This window comes from Lolium perenne, chromosome 1 (assembly GCF_019359855.2).
Source record: "Lolium perenne isolate Kyuss_39 chromosome 1, Kyuss_2.0, whole genome shotgun sequence".
Lineage (NCBI taxonomy): Eukaryota > Viridiplantae > Streptophyta > Magnoliopsida > Poales > Poaceae > Lolium > Lolium perenne.
Genome location: NC_067244.2, coordinates 173,046,945 through 173,065,386, shown reverse-complemented (window position 1 = coordinate 173,065,386; position 18,442 = coordinate 173,046,945). Strand labels below are relative to the sequence as shown.

Genomic DNA, 18,442 nt, shown 5'->3' with positions numbered 1-18,442 from the left:
AGGCCTAAACCAGACAGTGAATCGACGACCAGTAAAAACTGCACCAATAGTCTCACCGGTCCAGTTTTTAAACTATGATCACACCGGCTCCATTTCTCATGGTGAGAAATGCACGGCAAAGTAGACATACTCCATAAATCACAGATTCTTAGGCAATCATTACAATACCAAATGCCAATACTTAGGTGATCCATGATCAATATAGATAACACTATTGGGTGATGGAACGAACTGGCCGTGGTCAGCCTTTTCTTTGCAAGAAGTATTTGAATTGTTGTATGTCAAAGGAAAATTACGTGAAAGATTTGTGTTTCGCTGAATTTTATCCATGAGTTGGGTTATATTTGGACTTAGAGTTGTAATAGATGTGAGTATGGTACAAGTAGTGTTGAGGAGGTACCACAAGTTGTAACACATGACAATTCGATAGTGACATGTATGCAGGGGGAGCCAGTGGCTTGTGCGGTCGCCGGCCTTGTTCGTTTAATCCCTGGGAGCCAGGGATTGATCTGGATCGGTCCTCCTCCCTAGCGCTCGAGCGCCTGGTATCATTGCTGTCGCACAAGGAATCGAAGCGATCCATTTGTTGGGCCGCCACATCTACAAATGCCCGTTTACGTGTTAATTGCAAGAGCACAGCCCAACCGGCGAACCACGGACGAGTTCTTGGACTGGACTGTAATTTCTCTTTTTTTACGGGTCCGTATGCTCACTGTACTCTTCACAATATCAATGGATAAGCGGTGGCTCTGGTTCCTTCGGGACCCTACTTTGTTCAAAAAAAAAAAAAAAAAAAAAAAAAAAAACCCGACAAGAAGGTGCGTATTTAAGCCGCTCAATATGTCTGTCGACTTGCGAGGTGGGACTAAAAACCCATCGCATGCATTTCGCGCGTACCATTTGCCTGGCAGGAACGAGTAGGGATGGCACCCGTAGGGTATGGGTACGGGTAGAGCCATCCCATACCCGTACCCATCACTTTCATTCTTACCCATCACCCGTACCCATACCCGTCAATGGGTATAAATTTTTCCCATACCCATCACCCGGCAGGGTAAATGGCTACCCGCGAGTAAAAATACCCGTGCTTACAACACATCAAATTGATCTAAAAAATACGACAAGACGTGAAGAACTTGTAAATAGAGGTCTAATTCTCACTAACCTAGCAGCGATTGTAAGACCAAAAAGCGTGAGGTTCAGCCTAGCAACATGAAGACATGACTAGGGGGAAAGTTGAGTAATTTAGAATATTACGATGGCCCACTTGTTAAATCTAGATGGGTACATGGGTACGTGGGTATGGGATCCGTACCCACTATACCCGATGGGTATGATATGTTTCCCATCTACAAACCCATAGGTAATATTTTATCCCATACCCGTACTCCTATTGGGTTTTTACCCGGCGGGTATGCGGGTCATGGGTACCCATTACCAACCCTAGGAACGAGCTGTCCCAGTGGATAGCGCATGCAGCATGTGCGCCGGTCCGCCGGCCGCAGGTACCGTGTCCTACAGGTTTGCTCCCTTGAAAACATAAAGTGTGTCAGGGCCTCATGCTTTTTATGCATGCACGTCGTGTGAACGTCACTACCTACTTAACTTAATTAGGCTGTGACTACTGACTAGGCATGGTTTGTTCCTTTTGGCCGTGTACATGCATGCATCTGCATTTTATGAATGATTGTCAATTTTTACTAGCTAGTAACGTGTTATGCAAAGTAGCTCGTGGAGAAAAGTACAAACGAGGGCATGCATCCATGCATTTATTTACTGGACGGCTCTCCAACTTGCTTTTTCTTCATAACTTTTTACAAATTGATGATAGAAAATAAAATATACGCAACTGTTTAGAAAAAAATGGATTACATTTATCCCAATGTTGCGTTTGAAGAATAAATTTTGTCTATTCAGGGAACAATTAAAGTGCATCTGTGAAATAAATTTGGTCTATTCAGGGAATATAGTATACAATAGGGAACAAAAAATCACGTCATAGAGACCATAAGGAAAAACAATCATGAAAAATGTGAAATTAATTGTCTAAAACAAGAGGAACAAATATTTTAAAATAAAGGAATACTACTAGATCATTATACACTAGGGAACAAAGTATAAAATAAAAGGAAATTAAAAAAGTTGTGGAACTAATTATCTAGCTCAACTGTAACATGTGTCGGAACTAAAGAACAAATCAAAGGGAACAAAATAAAAAAAAACATTTGGGAATAAAAAAGTAGTGAAGATAATTTCCTGGAATAATTGGAACAAATCTTTCATAACAAAGGAACAAATAGTAGGGAACAAAAATAACATCACAGGGAACAACAGAAAAACAATCGGGAACAAAATAAGTTGTGGAACTAATTTTCTAAAACAATTGGAAGTTTGGAACAAACCATTTATAATGAGGAACAACATGGAGATATATGAGGAACAACCTCATAGGTTGGGCGGAACAAAACCATTTATAATAAGAAACATGTAGCATATGATGAACTGCCCCATAGGTGGAAGGGAACAAAACCGTTGATAATTAGGACCAATTTGGAAAAAAATATGAGGAACAACCCCATAGGTTGAGCGCAACAAAACAATTTGTAATAAGAACACACATAGCATATAAGGAACAACCCCATAGGTTGATATGAGAAACAACATCATTAACAAAACATTTGATAATGAGGAACGAATTAGAGGCATATGAGGAACTACCATACAGATTCAGGGGAACAAAACCATTTGTAATGTGGAACAACTTTGAGGCATATGAAGAACAACCCCATAGTTGAGGTGAACAAAACATGTTATAATGAGGAACAACTTGGAGATATATGAGGAACAACCCCATAGGTTGAGGGGGAACAAAACATGTTATAATGAGGAACAACTTGGAGGTATATGAGGAACAACCCTATAGATTTGAGGGGAACAAAACATATTATAATGAGGAACAACTTGAAGGTATATGAGGAACAACTCTGTACATTGAGGGAAGAAAACATATTATAATGAGGAACAACTTGGAGGTATATGAGGAACAACTCTGTAGATTGAGGGAACAAAACATGTTATAATGAAGTCCAAGGTAAACACAAATTTAGGCTGCGGAACAAGGAAAAATAATAAAACACATACATGCTACAGTAAAAATATTTCTTAGACTAAATGAATGAAAAAAAAATCATGGGAAAAAGGAAAGCATAGCTTGATCAGAACCCATTAAACGTAACCTAAACATATACGTGAAGATTCTCTTAAAAAAACATGTACGTTTGTGAATACCACCAAACCGCTAACGTTGCTGCTCCATATTCACACAAGGCGTGGCTCGCAAAGAGGAAAAAAAGGCACAGGCCGCACAGCGAACGAAATAGCGAAGAGCTCTCGAACGGACGGAACCAGCCGAACTAAACGGGCCAAACCCATCTACGATATCCTTCAGCGAAACGGTACTTGGTAGCGCGCGCGCTACCTAGTCGTTTCCATCTGGATTGAGGCCTGGTTCTGGTTTTCCAGCCTGGCGCGGTATTTTTTCCAGCCCACCAAAAGCTTTCTCTTCGGTTACACCCCGACGGGAATATTAGCCCAGCCCATCCCGTCATCTTGTACTAACAAGATCTGGAAAAAATCTATCGCCACCACTGGAAAAAAATTCACGAAGCAAGACGCGAGAAAAGCGACCATAGACGGGATCTGGGCAGAGATTAACCAAACGGGTGGAGACATGCAAGGAATTATGAGTAAGGGATAAATCTGGATTATTGGGGTTCGGGTGGAAGGCTTGGATTAATCAAACCCATGTCTGGGTGGAGTCCATGTTTGGATTCCATCCCAGCAAAACGAACGAGGCCTTAGAGGAAGGAGCGTCCCAAAGTAAGCGAGCTCACCGAACCTTATAAACAATTGCCCTCATCGTGTTGTGATTTCTTGGGCGTTGCGATTGCTTGGTTCATTGGTACTTTCGGTAGTAAGTTACTACAGTCTACACTAACTAGCATTGTGGTTGTCGTCTGCCAGTTAAACAAAAGTGGTAAATGTAACTTGCAACAGTGTCACGCAAGGAATACCGGCCTAGAACGTGATCAACTTTACTTTGCTAAAGCAGTTTGGCTCCACGTGGCTTAAATTCATATCAAAGGCCGGACCGGCGATTGTCACATGGTTGGCACATGATCGCTGGGGAAAAAGCCTCCTCGCTGCTGCTATATCTTGACGAGAGCTCCAGCCTCTATATCTTCCAACCGAGAGGTGAGGTTTGAGGCACCATCGGTATCTCCATGGAATCAGCCGTGTCTACCACCGACCGTCAACATGTTGACTGCTACAGGAGAAAGAACACCCTGATGCTCGCCACGCTCATGGCGAGCGCGGCGTATGCAGTGGGGTTCAACCCTCCGGGTGGTGTCTGGCAAGACATGGCCGGACACCTCCCCGGCGACCCAATCATGCGCTCCACCCACTACCGCCGGTACCTTGTTTTCTTCTACTTCAACGCTGCCGCATTCACATTGTCGCTAATGGTGGTTGTCCTCACCCTGATCCTCAACGCCCGCCTCAAGAAAAGCGGGCGCAGGTTCGACCTGCCGCTGCGGCTTCTCATGGGGACGGCGGCGTTGGCTTTCATCGCGGCATATGGTACAGGGGCTTGCTGGGACAAATTCAGGGTCGTTGCCTTCTTCGTATTTCTGGCCATTCTCGTGCTCAACATCATGTTGCATTCTTTAATGTTCGGGCTATGGGGTGATGATGAGGAGGACGAGATTGAAAAGAATCTCGGCAAGCTTATGGCGCCGCTATCAATGTTCGCGCTGACCATCTCCTACGTGGGTGGGCTGAGCACACCGGGTGGCTTCTGGGACAGCGCCGAGGGCGGCCACCGTCCAGGCGACGCCATTCTGCGCAGCAAACTCCTGCACCTGTTCTTCTACTTCAACACCGGGCAATTTGCTTCCTCCCTATTCGGCGTCTTCCTCGTTATGTGCAGCGGACTGCAAGTTAAGTTTGCGGCGTTTTTCATGAAGGTTTGGCTTCTTGGCCTCATCGTGGCGTACACCGTCGGCAGTAGCAGGGGCCGCCACACGTCCGTCACTGTGATCTGCAGCCTATTTGCGGCTGTCGGGGCCTACGTCATATTATATGTGGCTATTCGTGGGTGCTTCTCTGGCTTGTTTGAGAAACTCGGTGGGCGCTTCTCTTGTTTGTTTGAGAAAGCTCAAGATAATGAAGGCACCGTCAGCACAAGTGCAAATGATGGCACCGCCGGCAGCAGGTAATATGCCGATGTATTACTCCCTTATCGTACCATGCATCGTCGATCTGCAAATCAATCACGAGCTTAACTACTCTCGCTTGCACCAGAGATGATTTGAAGGCCGTCGCAGAAAGGCAACGTCGCCGGGCATCCTCTCTCGTGCAACTGCTCGCTGGCCTTGCGGTGTCTGTCACTTACCAAGCTGGAATGTATCCGCCCGGAGGTGTCTGGCAGGACAGACACAAGGCCGGTGACCCGATCCTCCTCACGACCAACCCCACTAGGTACAAAGCTTTCTTCTACTGCAATTCGGTTGCCTTCGTGGCCTCGTTGCTTGCCATCTTGCTTGGCCAGAAAAGCTACCTGAGTGAGCACCACGCGTTGCAAGCGACCATGATACTGGACTTGCTCAGCCTCGTGGTTGCGTATGCAATCGGGAGCTGCCGGGATCAGATCTCCTCCATGTATGCGGTGGGCATAGCGGGTGCCGCGGTGGTCTACGTGGTCGTCCACATTCAGTATTTCACGCTGGGGCTGGGCAGTGCGGACAAGGATGATGACGATGCTGCGACCAGTGCGATGGTGGACAAGAAGGGAGGGCAGTTCATCCTGTTCGCAATTCTGGTGGCCAGCATCACCTACCAGGCCGGCTTGACCCCGCCCGGTGGCTTCTTGCTCCAGGAGGACATCCGGTGCGGGCATCACGCCGGCGACCCGGTTCTCCTGTGCAACAATCCAGTCCGCTACAAGGTCTTCTTCTACTGCAACTCGGTGAGCTTCATGATGTCCACCGTCCTCCTCTTGCTCCTCGTCAACCCCAATCTGTACAGGCCAGCCATACGAAGCCATGCCTTATCTCTCTGCTCCGGTGTGAGCTTCGTCTGTCTCGTTGGTGCCTTTGCTGCCGGAAGCACGCGACATCTGAAAACATCCATCTCCATCGTTGTGTTAGCGGCTGCGACCTTCCTCTTATGCCTACCCATCCTGCTCACCGTATACTGCTGTTTGCCGTCCCGGACCGGGCGGCTGGTGACGGACAATGCTCTGAAAACGGCGGGGAAGCCAGGCGACAACAAGCCGGTATATCTGATGACTCTAGCAATCCTAGTGGGGAGTGCCGCCTACCAAGCTGGCCTAGATCCGCCGGGTGGATCCTGGCAGAGTTCAGGCGACGGGCACGACGCAGGCCACCCAGCAATGCATGACAACAGGAGGAACCGCTACCTCGCCTTCCTCTACGGCAACACTACCTCTTTTGTGGCCTCCATATCTATCTCATCGAGCTGCTGCTGTTCAGCAGGTCGTTCCCGAATTGCACCTGGTTGAAAAAGGCGATAGAACCCACGGTTGTGGCGCAGTATGTTGGATTCCTAGTGGCCTACGCAGCCGGATCAAGCAGGCACTGGAAGACGTCGGCGCACATCGGGACACTGGTCGCCGCCGTCCTGGCATATGTAACCGCCCATGTAGTACTGTCGGACTGCAGAAGGAAAAGCCGGAGAAAGTCCAGAGAAAATTCTCTTCAGCGCTGAGCTCAAGGTTAACCGCATTATCGGTGTTTGCTGTAGCTTTCTTCTAGTACATTTTAGTACCTGCTCAGCTTTATGTACGCCTTCTTGCATTCTATTCTAGTTGGTGTGTAATCTGTATTTTTATGGAATATTGCAAAGGATCCATGGGGAAATTCAGGGAGCCTCTTCACTAGCCGTTTGGTATATGCTATGTAATTTGCAATCTTTTCCAGTATCATTGTTTCTCTCAACGGTAGTCTGTTGCCATGTAGAGCAAAACATGGAGAATTATATATGGTGTGTGTAGAACGGCAGAGGGAGAGAGATTGCGAAATATGATGGATGTTGTATTGAACCTCTCGGGCGAGTATATATATGGTACACAAGTCTTGGGAGCCAAGAGATAAGGTAGGAGATGATTACAAATCATATACTACCAAATACACATATACCAAATATATCTCTAACACTTCCCCGCAGTCGTAGCGGTAGTGACGTGAACAACAATAACGTCGCGGACGGTCAGACTGGAGAGAAGCCGAAGGTAGGAACCAACGGGCTGACACTCCCCCGTAGTCGTAGCGTGAGCATCGTAGACGATGTCGCGTCACGGATGCTTGGACTGTAGAAGAAGCCGAGGTGCTCATGCGATGTGATAGCCCATTGTGCCGATGTCGAGGTAGCCGAGAGTGTGGGTGCTGCAACCTTGGTCGAGGGAGCCGCGCGAGGGATTGCCGTGGTCGATGTCATGGCCGGGTGCCGGTGTCGATGTAGCCGCAGGCGAGGTGGTGTGCGAGGAGAGTGACGGAGACGCGCTGAGGCAGTCGTGGAGATGGTCGATGCCGAAGTCGATGCAGTCTGAGCCGTCGAGGACGAAGTGCAACCATAGTTTTGCCAGAACCAGGCGCACGTCGGGACGAAGGCATACTCTGGTTTTGCCAGAACCGAGTACGCATAGAAGAACTCGGCGGTGACGCGGTCGAGGCAGTCGTAGAGGCGATGCCGTTGAAGACATCATCGAAGCCGATGAAGACGAGGCGCCGGTCCGAGCTTGCCAGGCCCGGGGACGCGTCGGAGACGAAGGCACATACCGGTGTTGCCAGTACCAGGCGTGCGGGGGTAGGGAACATTACAAAGTGCGCGCCATGTCGGAGTAGACTAGAAGAGGAGGTCTCGACGACGGGTGTCGGAGTAGAGGAGCAGGTGGTGTAGTCGGGAAAGAGGCGAGGACGCTGGCGGCAAAGTTATAGTGTACGAAGACGTAGAAGGAGGCTAACCCAACGGTGACCTGGGGTGGTCATGATGGACGCCTAGACGGGTGTTGCATTGGTCGGCGAGCTCAACGCGACCTGGAGTGGTTGGCGAGCCCAGCGGTGGCCTAGGGTGGAAGCACGGCGGTGGTACACGAAGTAGGCGAGGAAGACCCGGCGGCGTGACGAAGACCATGCGCAGACGGAGGCAAACCGCGCCGAAGGGGCAGCGCTGAGGTGGCCTTGGACATCAATGTGCGGGGGACGGCGAAGGTGACTGCGTGCGGCGACGCCACGGCCCGAGGGGCCAGCGTAGCTACATCGCGTGAGTCGGTGCAGCGGCGGGAGACCAGCAACGACGTACACGCCTCGGAAGCCGCGTCGGAGGCCGGTAGCGTGGACCAAAGGCGGCGGCTCTGCGGCCCGAAGGGGCGACGCAGCGGCAACCCGATGCTCGATCGGTGGTAGGCGCGTGCTCACGGACGTGCTTTGCGGAGACGTGCACGGGTCGGTTGATCAAACCGACGGCGGCGCTACCCTTGCCATGGCGTGGACTACGCGCCGCAGATCGGAGTCGTTGGCGACGTTGTCGGTGATGTCCTGGGCGTTGACGGCGAAGACGAACCGGCGATGGAGACCGTGCAGGCGAGGGCGGCCGACTGAGACGCAAACGGCGCCCCATGTGCATCGCGTGCAGTCGTGCCCCACGGTAGATGGAGGCGAGCCGGCCGAGGAGGAGACGACGCAGGCGAGCCGGCTGCGGCAGCCTACCAAGGCAGGCACTGCAGCCTGCAGCTAGCTAGCAAGTCGACCGTGGTGGCCGGCGTAGGGTGGATGATGGAGGAGAGCCGGTGCAAAGTCGACGCCGAGGTTGGAGTAGAGGCGTGTGGTGACGGCGGCGATGGACGACTCAATCCGATCTATGATCGGCAAACCAAAAAAGAAAACGCCGGTCGAGCGACCGATAGAGCAAGAAGAAAACCAATCTACGGATTGAAAAAAACGACGTGAGGGCAGCCGATCAACCGATCGGCGAACAAACCCTCGTACGGGTTGCGCGGCCCCCGGAGTAGATCATGGAGATCAACCTCCCCGGGGGCGGCGCGGAAGCTTGGGCGGCGGCTAGGTTAGGATCGGCGCCGCTCTGATACCATGTAGAACGATAGAGAGGGAGAGAGATTGCGAAATATGATAGATGTTGTATTGAGCCTCTCGGGCGAGTATATATAGGAGTACAAGTCTTGGGAGCCAAAAAGGCTATCGTAAAGATAAGGTAGGAGATGATTACAAATCATATATTACCAAATAGACATATACCAAATATATCTCTACCAGTGTGATTCCCACACGGTTGTACTCTTGAATTGGTGCGGCAAAACCGCTTGATAAGAAAGTGTATCAGGATGAAAGACATTATCTCAGCTTTCTTGGAAACTAGGGTACTAAGATTTCTGAGCTAATCGAATAAACATTTTTTCCGCTTTAAGTTCATATATGAAACTTCCCGGAGACTAGCCCATTCAATTATGCTATGTAATATGTAATCTTCGTGGCTAGGCAGCATCCGGTGTTGGTTTGCCCGACCCAGCACATGGGCGCTAGTTTGCCAAACCCAGCATCAGGGTGCTTGTTTGTCCGTTCTAGCATCCGGATGCTAGGTTGTCCAGAGATAGATCACCCCGTGTCTAGACAAAATAGTTTAATACAGACTATGCACAAACAGAAGGAGACCTTGTCTATATCTGCCACCTCAGATGGGTACCGCCCTCAACCACCCCCTCTCTCTCACCCTCTTCTAATGCATCAGTGACATTAACCTCTTTGGTGGGAGCCACGGGACGGGGCGGAGTCAAAAGCTCGGAAATCATCTTTCTCATGCTTTCCATTTGAGCTTCCATGGATGACCTCAACGAATTGATATCATCCATGGTGACCATCTTAGCCTCCCCTTCCATAGGTCCGTCGTCCGGCATACTCTTAGGCGGTTAAGCCCGAAATAAGAGCCGACGCTCTGATACCAATTGAAAGGATCGTATGCCGCACCTAGAGGGGCGGGGTGAATAGGTGCTACCCAATTTTTAGTTCTTTTTCAATTTAGGCTTGACACAAAGGTAAATTCTCTAGATATGCAACTAAGTGAATTTACCTATATGACAAGGTAAACAATTACACAAGATATAGCTACACAATATAAGAGATAGAATAGGATAGAGGTAACCGAGAGTGGAGCACGCGATGACACAGAGATGATTCCCGTAGTTCCCTTCCTTTGCAAGAAGGTATGTCTACGTTTGGAGGAGTGTGGTTGCTACGAAAGCCAAACCAACAGCCACGAAGGCTTCACTCAGATCTCCTGTGAGCAACGCCACGAAGGCCTAGCCCACTTCCACTAAGGGATTTCCTCGAGGCGGAAACCGGGCATTTACAAGGTTCTTGGGGCACACATCCACAACCGAATTGGAGGCTCCCAAATCTGTTACAACACAACAATCAACAACAATACATCAACACAAATCACTAGAGATCCAAAGAGGAACACTAGCAAGGGGGCCGTCAACAAAATGAGGGGGAAATGCAAATTGCTTCGGTGAAGATGTAGATCGGGTGTCGAGGGTGCTCCTCCTCAATGCCCTCCGATAGGGGCTTAGGGTTGATGGAATCCTGCAAGCTGACATGAGACATCGGTTCACAGACAAGCGGGGAGAGCAATTTACCTAGGTTCGGGGCCCTCGATGAGGTAAAACCCTTACGTCCTGCCTGTCTGTTCTTGATTATGATGATAATGGGTTACAATGGGGTGCCGAATAGTTCGGCTGAGATCTCGTCGAGATGGCTAATCGCTAAGGTGACCTAGCTCTAAGCTTTTGCTGGCTAAGATTGCTAAGATTGATCGTGTCCCTCGACAGCCCCTCTCCTGGCCTTTATATAGGAGGCCAGGTCTCAAGAGGTCTAACCGAATACGACTAGGTTTACAGTAGTTTTAGATCCGATCTTTCCTTATTCGACTGCTTCCTTGTCTTGCCCGTTAAGGAACCTTCTGGTGCACCGTCCTAATGGCCCGCCTTGCTTCCGAGTGTCTTCATGGGCCTCCAACTAGATGGTACAGGATAGGGCAACATCGGTTACCCGAAGGGTAGTGCCCACGTCAGTAGCCCCCGAGTGTCTAGCCGAAGATAGTTCGGGTAGAGACTAAAACACGTCTCCTCCTGATGTTGTTCTCCTTCATTGTCCTTGTTCATCTTGAATCTGCTTCACCTTCTTCTATCGGGTGCGCGTCAGCGCTCCCGATGGGAGTAGCCCCCGAGTCTAGGTACGGATGCTTGCAATCCGTGCATAGACTCAAGTTGTACCACTCGAATATTTCGTTCTGCCAAAGTTTTTTCTGCAAATCTTCATAGGTCATCCGATATATTTTCTTTATGCAAGGGATAATGAGTAACGTGCCCAACTTTTGTTGGTTAACTGCCGATGGCAAAACAACGTTACCCTACACAGAATCAAGTCCCCGGGCATGATCCTGGAGTGCAAAAAACTTCTATCGGGTGCGCGTCACGCGCTCCCGATGGGAGTAGCCCCCGAGTCTGGGTGCGAGTGCTTGTAACCGAGTGCAGACTCGAGCTATTCAAACAATTTTTCTTCAATCCCTTCTTCCTTCGACTGCTCATTCTATCGGGTGCGTATCACGCACTCCCGATGGGAGTAACCCCCGAGTCTGGGTGCGGGTGTTTGCAGCCGGGTGCAGACTTAAGTCGAGCAATTATCTCTTCCTCCAAAACATTTTTCCTTCGAGTCTTCATTTTATCGGGTGCGCGTCAGCGTTCCCGATGGGAGTAGCCCCCGAGTCTAGGTACGGATGTCTGCAGCCAGGCGTAGACTCAAGTCCTTCATCCGATAACTTTTCAGTTTTCCTTCAAATGCTGGCGATAATGACGTCACTGTTGTCGTGCAGCTGCGGTGGTTTGATTGACAAGACTTGACCTGACGGGCCCACCCTAGTCCTGCGCGGGCAGTTTGTAGGATTTGACCAGTTCACGCGCGGCGACCGAGGCGTACCCTCGATTTTCGCACAACGTGGGAATAATGGGCCGCCGGTTCCGCTCTCCATCAAGTGCCACATGTATAACCAGATCCGCTCCACCTCCCACGATACCTGTGGAATTATGGCCACGATCTCGCACAAATTTGTTGCAGCATAAATAGAGGGCCTCCATTTTTACTTCTCACGCTTTTTACTGCTCATCTTCTTCGCCCAAACCTTCTTGCTTCCTCTGCTTCTTCGTCTTCAAGCCTCGCACACCATGGGCAAAAGAAAAAGTGCCAGCACCTCGGACGCGGCTAAGGTCAGCCATGATTGGAGTGCCTCCGCCATTTCCAACCGCGACATCAACAGGTTGCGCGCCCTCGGCTTCATCTCCACATCTGAAGATGATATTCGTCTTCCAGGTGCGGTTTCTCGCCCAAAGCCCCTGTGGTGACCCTGCAGACCACTGCATGTTGTAGTATGCCAGTCGTTGATATAACATTCACGAAGTACCATTCCGAAAATATTACATCCCTCAGAGTAGTACAGCAGAACATAGCAGGTCCATAACTCATTCATTTAATATTACAAATATCATACACATATCGTCTCGGAGCTCCTCTTGGGTCCTAAGAGGAATACTCCTGGGTTCGAGGTGAACCCAACTTAGCTTACAATATAGATGTCTCATTAAGTTGTACATTTATTCTCTCGAGCAGCTAAATATTAAGAGTTCGGGCTGCTCGGCTACTACTACTACTTGATGCTTCTAGGCTTGACCTCCTCCGGAAGCCTCCCCGGTTCCGTAGACTATGAGGTAGTCTACGCCTTCAATACCTCCGGAGAGGTCTGGTTCTTCATAGCCGATGATCTCGGCTCCCTTAGTGTTGTCGTAGTCCTCCTCCAGACGATTAAGACAATCTAAGCAAGGGATTTAAGAGTGGAATGAGTACGAGCGTACTCAACAAGTTCATTATAGAGAAGAGGTGTTTAATGCACTAGCTACGATATTAGACCAGAAAGTCTAATACCAATGCAAGTTTTGATAAACATTTCTTCAAGAGATTGCTTTTATTTCCAAGAACTATGTCCGTCAGCCTTCACCGGTTTACTAGAACTTCATGGAGCTCCTTTCCGGCCGCGTTCGCAGTTCCATATCCCGGAACAGGGAGTGACAGGTCACGGTTCTTTACACTCTGCAGAGGTGTGTTGCTTTACCCATAAGAGATCTTAACCTTGGTGCCAACCGGGCAGCTTTCCCGTCCACACTTCCTTCGGTGTGAGGACCGGTATAAGGTCTAGCCAATCATGTTCCTCCGCTACCTCGAACACCCACCCTTTGTTGCATGCCCCGACCCTGGGTCCTCGCCGGTCCCATTATTCCCACTCACGGGCGGACCCCGACCACGACGATAGTTTGGGATCGAACCAAACTCCTTCGCCGGTAGCTGCAACCCATCATAGACCGCAATACCGTGGGGACTTAAGGCTTCCCCAGCCAACCGCTTGCTCTTCGAGCGACAAGTGTCTACGGACTATGCCGTGGGGACTTAAGGCTTCCCCAGCCAACCGCTTGCCCTAACAGATACAAGTGTCTACGGTAAAGCGCATTCGTTGATGAACGAGAGGTGGAAACACTTTTGACTACTCCGTCCCACTCCGGATCTTATGGTTAACACGGGTATTACGGCACAAGAATCACTGGCGACATTTGTTGTTTAATCCTAGATGGATATAACCCTTGCAATGGAACCTCCACCATATCAACACAATCCATGGTTCCATTGCCCACCACATAGTCATATTCATAGTTATGAAAGTAGTGGTTTTGATTTTTATGCAATAGTGATAACCATAATACTTTGCAAGTAATCTGATAGAAATACTCAAATGACATGAGCAAGTGATGAACTTGCCTGAACACTGCAAAGTTTTGCAGTTGGATGGTGTGGACTGACCCTTGTCCTCTGTTTCTGAAAAATAGCATCATTGTCCGATAAGGGCAATGGTTAAAGAAGCAATTATGCATGATTCCAGTTTTAGGGTTTGTTCCCCCCTTTCCGATGTCTTATTATTTCATGTGAGAGGTAATTACTAGGAATAATTTTGGAGATACTATATTTAGGGTAAATACAACCTTGAAATGTTGTCAAGGTGTTTTTAAAATCCAAATGCATTAATGGACTTATTTTCATTATTGAAAATAGTATGTGTGATTTAAATCCCTATTTAAATCATCAAATTAAGACTTATTCTCATTTGTCTTCAAAAATTCTCTTTGTTATTTTATTTAAATAGAGAATTTTATGCTGATCAATTTTCATATTTTTAATTATTTTTTTAGAGCTCTTATCAATTTTCTATTTAATTTCAAAGTTTTTGGTTTTTAATGGATTTATGAAAAGACTGTTTTGCCCCTTGGGCCCACCTGTCAGGTGGCCCAACGGTTTAGGTTGGCCGACCCACCTGGTCCGGCCCAACCCACTCACTCTCTCTCTCTCTCACTCGCGCGTGTCCGAACCCTAACCCTAACCCTCTCTGGCGACCCGCGTCGCCGCCGCCTTCTCGGGATTGTTCCGGCCATCTCCGGTCGTCGCTGCCGGCGAGATCACGTGGATCTGGTCCGCCTCTCGACGGTGAACACGGTGGTCCGCGCCGATTTGGCTTTCGTCCTCGCCACCGCGCGTCCCCAACTCGTCCGCGACCCTGGCCGTGGCGATTCATGGCGCTTCGTCGCCCGCCGTCGATCCAGGCGCCGTGGCGGTGCTGGAGCGCCCTTGCTCGGCGACGCCAGGCCAGGCGCGGCTTGGCGCTGCCGTGGTGGCCTGTGCCGCCGTGCCGCCATGGCACGCCGGTGCTCTGCTCCAGGTACACGCCCCATTAATCCCCTCCTCTCTCTCTTTCTTGCCTGCTCTTCTTCTTCCTCCTCTGGCTTTGGCCGCGGCTGCTCCTCCTCATGGAGATGCCTACCGTGCTGGTGCCCTGCTGCGTCTAGCTAGCTGTGTCGCTGTTTGTGCTCCTGTGCTCCACTGGCCTTAGCCATTGCTTCCATGGCCATGCCAGTGCGGTGCAGCTCTGCCTTGCTAATGCCCTGGTGATTAGTGATGTACTGCCTGGCCATGCTATTACTGATCCTGTGCAAGAATTCCTAGACTATGTGCTTGCTTATGCTTGTACTTCTTGCTTAATGCCATCCCTGTGATCATGTCCTTGATGCTATTGCTATTAAATCATCAAGTGTATTCAGTTGATTTGCCCTGGCTGGATTACCATGTGTATTCCTTGCAAATTTGCAATTGCCAGAGCTCTGCTGTGCTATATCTCTGTGCTATAAATCCTGGAACTGCCCATTGGGCTATGTTGTTGGCTAAACAGCACCATCCAGTGATGGTGTGCTTCTGAATACAATTGTATTCATTTTATTAACCTATCAGTGGTACACTTATTACTTAATTGGGCTATTTCATTTCTGTAGTTCATGATTTGATGCTAGGCTTGTCTCTGACAAGAACTTGCATAGTTTGGCAAGCACTGGTGACCCAGTGATCACCAGGTGCATGTGGTTTGCTTACTATCTGCTGTCTGTGCTTATCTGATGCTCATCCTGATGACTGTGCATCACCAAGCCTTGTGCTGGTGTGTGCTGTGGTTGGCTCAAGCAACTGCTGTTGCTTGCAGTGATCCCTTGGATCATGTGTAAGTGTTCAAGTTACTGGTGATTTGTGAACTTCATTTATCTGTATAGCTTGTCCTTGTTTATTAGATAAATGAGATGAACTGCTTGCAGTGATGATTCTTGTAATTAGCTTGATTGAGCTAGAGGGATGCCAACAGTAGTTGGGAACCCTAGCTCCTCTTTGAACCCAATCTGGGTAATGATACAATTGCTTGGCTTGGTGGTTTGGCTGTTTTAGTGGTTGAGGTGACCCTGGCAGTAACCATATGCTGCCCTAGGGTAGCTCCCCTCTTGTTGGCTTGCTGTGGCTCACTAGATGCTTTCTGGGTGATCCTTTTGTTGGATTGCCAGTAGCTTTTGATGTTGAAATCAAATAGACAATGATTTGTCTATGTCTGATGGCCTGACTAGCTGTAGGTGCTAAGTGTGTAGCTAGGCTAGCTGTGTTTTCATCTCTTGCTGGATTTCTTCAGTTATGCATTGATTTCATAGCTGCTGTTCCCATAAGATGATTTCCTAGTGGCCTTTACTACCTTTGCTTGCACCATATGGCTTAGTAGCCAGATGATGACACAAATAGGGTATCACACCCTTTTGCTTGTGTGTGATTGGTGCATATGCTTATTTATGAACAAAACCATCTGGTTTGTTCATGATGATTGGTATACCTCACTCCAGCTCCTAGAATTTGGTGTTGGTGTAGAGGTTTTGCTTCTGGTGGTTTGTTTGGCTTGCCCTGCTCCTCCTTGTGAGCTTTATGCTTCTTGGTTATTTGCTGTGGTGGTGAAGATGTGTTGAACAGCAGTGGTTGTTCAAGTTGTTCTTGTGTATTTTGTGTTCTTGTGACTTACCCTGTGAGGTTGCTGTCGATGCAATGGTTAGGGTTTGCTTCAGAAAACCCTTTATACTTGCCCTCTCCCTTTCCTTTATGGTCGACAGCCATGCTGTACTCCTCCCCTGGTCACTATGTGTGTGGAGAGCATGCAGCAACCCTGGTGTGCTGTTGAGCATGCACACCAGCATTGTGTGCTGCCTGGTTGTGTGTATGTGAATCCAGCTTGGGACTTGTGCCGTGGAAAGATCAGCTTCGGCAGAGTTGATCATATCTGCTCAATTTCCTTTCTTTCTAACCTGCCAAGTGGCTATGCCACTTGGCATAACACTTGTTTTATTTTCTTTGTGTTTGTGTGCAGGGTCAAAATGATGATCAAATGGACATGAAGATCATCAAGCTCAAGATTATCTTGTAGTTTAGGATATTTCATTTATTTGTAATTTTCCTCTTTTTTTCTATTTCTTCAATTCATGTAATATGTTGTAAATTCATATTTCATTTCTGGATATTGTAATTGACATTGTATCTTGTGTGATTATCAATAAAGCTCCCATTTTCCTTAATGAGCTTTACATAATTGTTGTATTATTTATAATCTTGATTAATGATAATTGTTTATTAAATTATCTCAAGTTTGAATTATGTGATATCCATTTGATGTTTGAATTTGAAATTCAAATTCAAATTTGGTTTGAATTCAATCATACAACTTAATTTAGAATTCAATCATGCAACTTAAGATTGTGATGCATCTTCTCTTCTCTCTTCTCAAAACCCTAATCTAGTTAAGTAAGAACAAGTTTATCGCACTCTCGAAACCCTAACCCTGTAGGATGTCGAGAGAGAAACTTGTCCCCCTTCGATGCAATTTTTGTTTTAAAAGCGCGAAATTTCCCCGGAATTTACAATGCAATGCACATCCCTTTCTAAAATCTACCCCTCGATCGCCTCTAAACCTGGGACATTACAGCCTTTCCCCCTTAAAGAAAACTTCGTCCCGAAGTTGTGGTTGAAATACCTGAAGAGTTCGGGGTATGTTTTCCTCAGGTCTTCCTCCTTTTCCCAGGTGGCTTCCCTCTCGGGATGATGCTTCCATTGTATCTTGCAATATTTTATAGCTCGATTCCTGAGTTGTTTCCAGTTCTCCTCGAGAATCTTCGCTGGCTTCTCGATGTATGTCAAATCTGGTTGTAACTCGAGCTCTTCATGTGATACTAGTTCATCTGGGGTCTTCAAGCATTTTCTGAGTTGCGACACATGGAATACGTTGTGAACCTGAGATAACCTTCCCGGTAGTTCCAATTCAAAGGCTAACCCTCGGTTTTGACTCAGAATCTTGAAAGGTCCGATGTACCTAGGGCTTAGCTTTCCTTTTACTCCAAACCTCTGAAGTCCTTTCATCGGGCTCACCTTGAGATATACCATGTCTCCAACTTGTGGCTCCCATGTTCTTCTTTTCTGATCGGCATAACTCTTTTACTGACTTTGGGCTATCTTCAACCTATCTCTGATAATGTCAATTATTTGTTGCTTTTCCTTGACATAATCAGGGTTGAACTCTTTGCTTGCTCCGGCTTCATACCAACATATCGGTGATCTACACTTCCTTCCATACAGAGCTTCGAACGGTGCTATCTTGATGCTGCTTTGATAGCTATTATTGTATGAAAACTCTGCTAGTGGTAAGTGCTCCTCCCATGATCCTCCGAAGTCTAGGGCACAAGCCCTAAGCATATCCTCTAAGATCTGGTTAGTTCTCTCGGTTTGTCCACCGGTCTGGGGATGATAGGCGGTGCTATAGTCCAACTTGGATCCTAAAGCTTCGTGTAGTTGCTTCCAAAATGCTGACGTGAACACGGATTCTCGATCTGACACGATCTTCTTAGGCACTC

The 18,442-nt window shown here is 48.1% G+C and overlaps 1 protein-coding gene across 1 annotated transcript; it reads left to right on the top strand.

The window, feature by feature from the left end:
- Positions 1-4,264: 4,264 nt before the first annotated feature.
- LOC127312907 (uncharacterized) lies at positions 4,265-6,931 on the top strand. Its single transcript, XM_051343447.2, has 2 exons — positions 4,265-5,275; positions 5,365-6,931. The coding sequence occupies exons 1-2, from the start codon at positions 4,284-4,286 to the stop codon at positions 6,581-6,583; spliced, it is 2,211 nt and encodes a 736-aa protein (XP_051199407.1). The 5' UTR covers positions 4,265-4,283; the 3' UTR covers positions 6,584-6,931.
- The last annotated feature ends 11,511 nt before the right edge of the window (positions 6,932-18,442 follow it).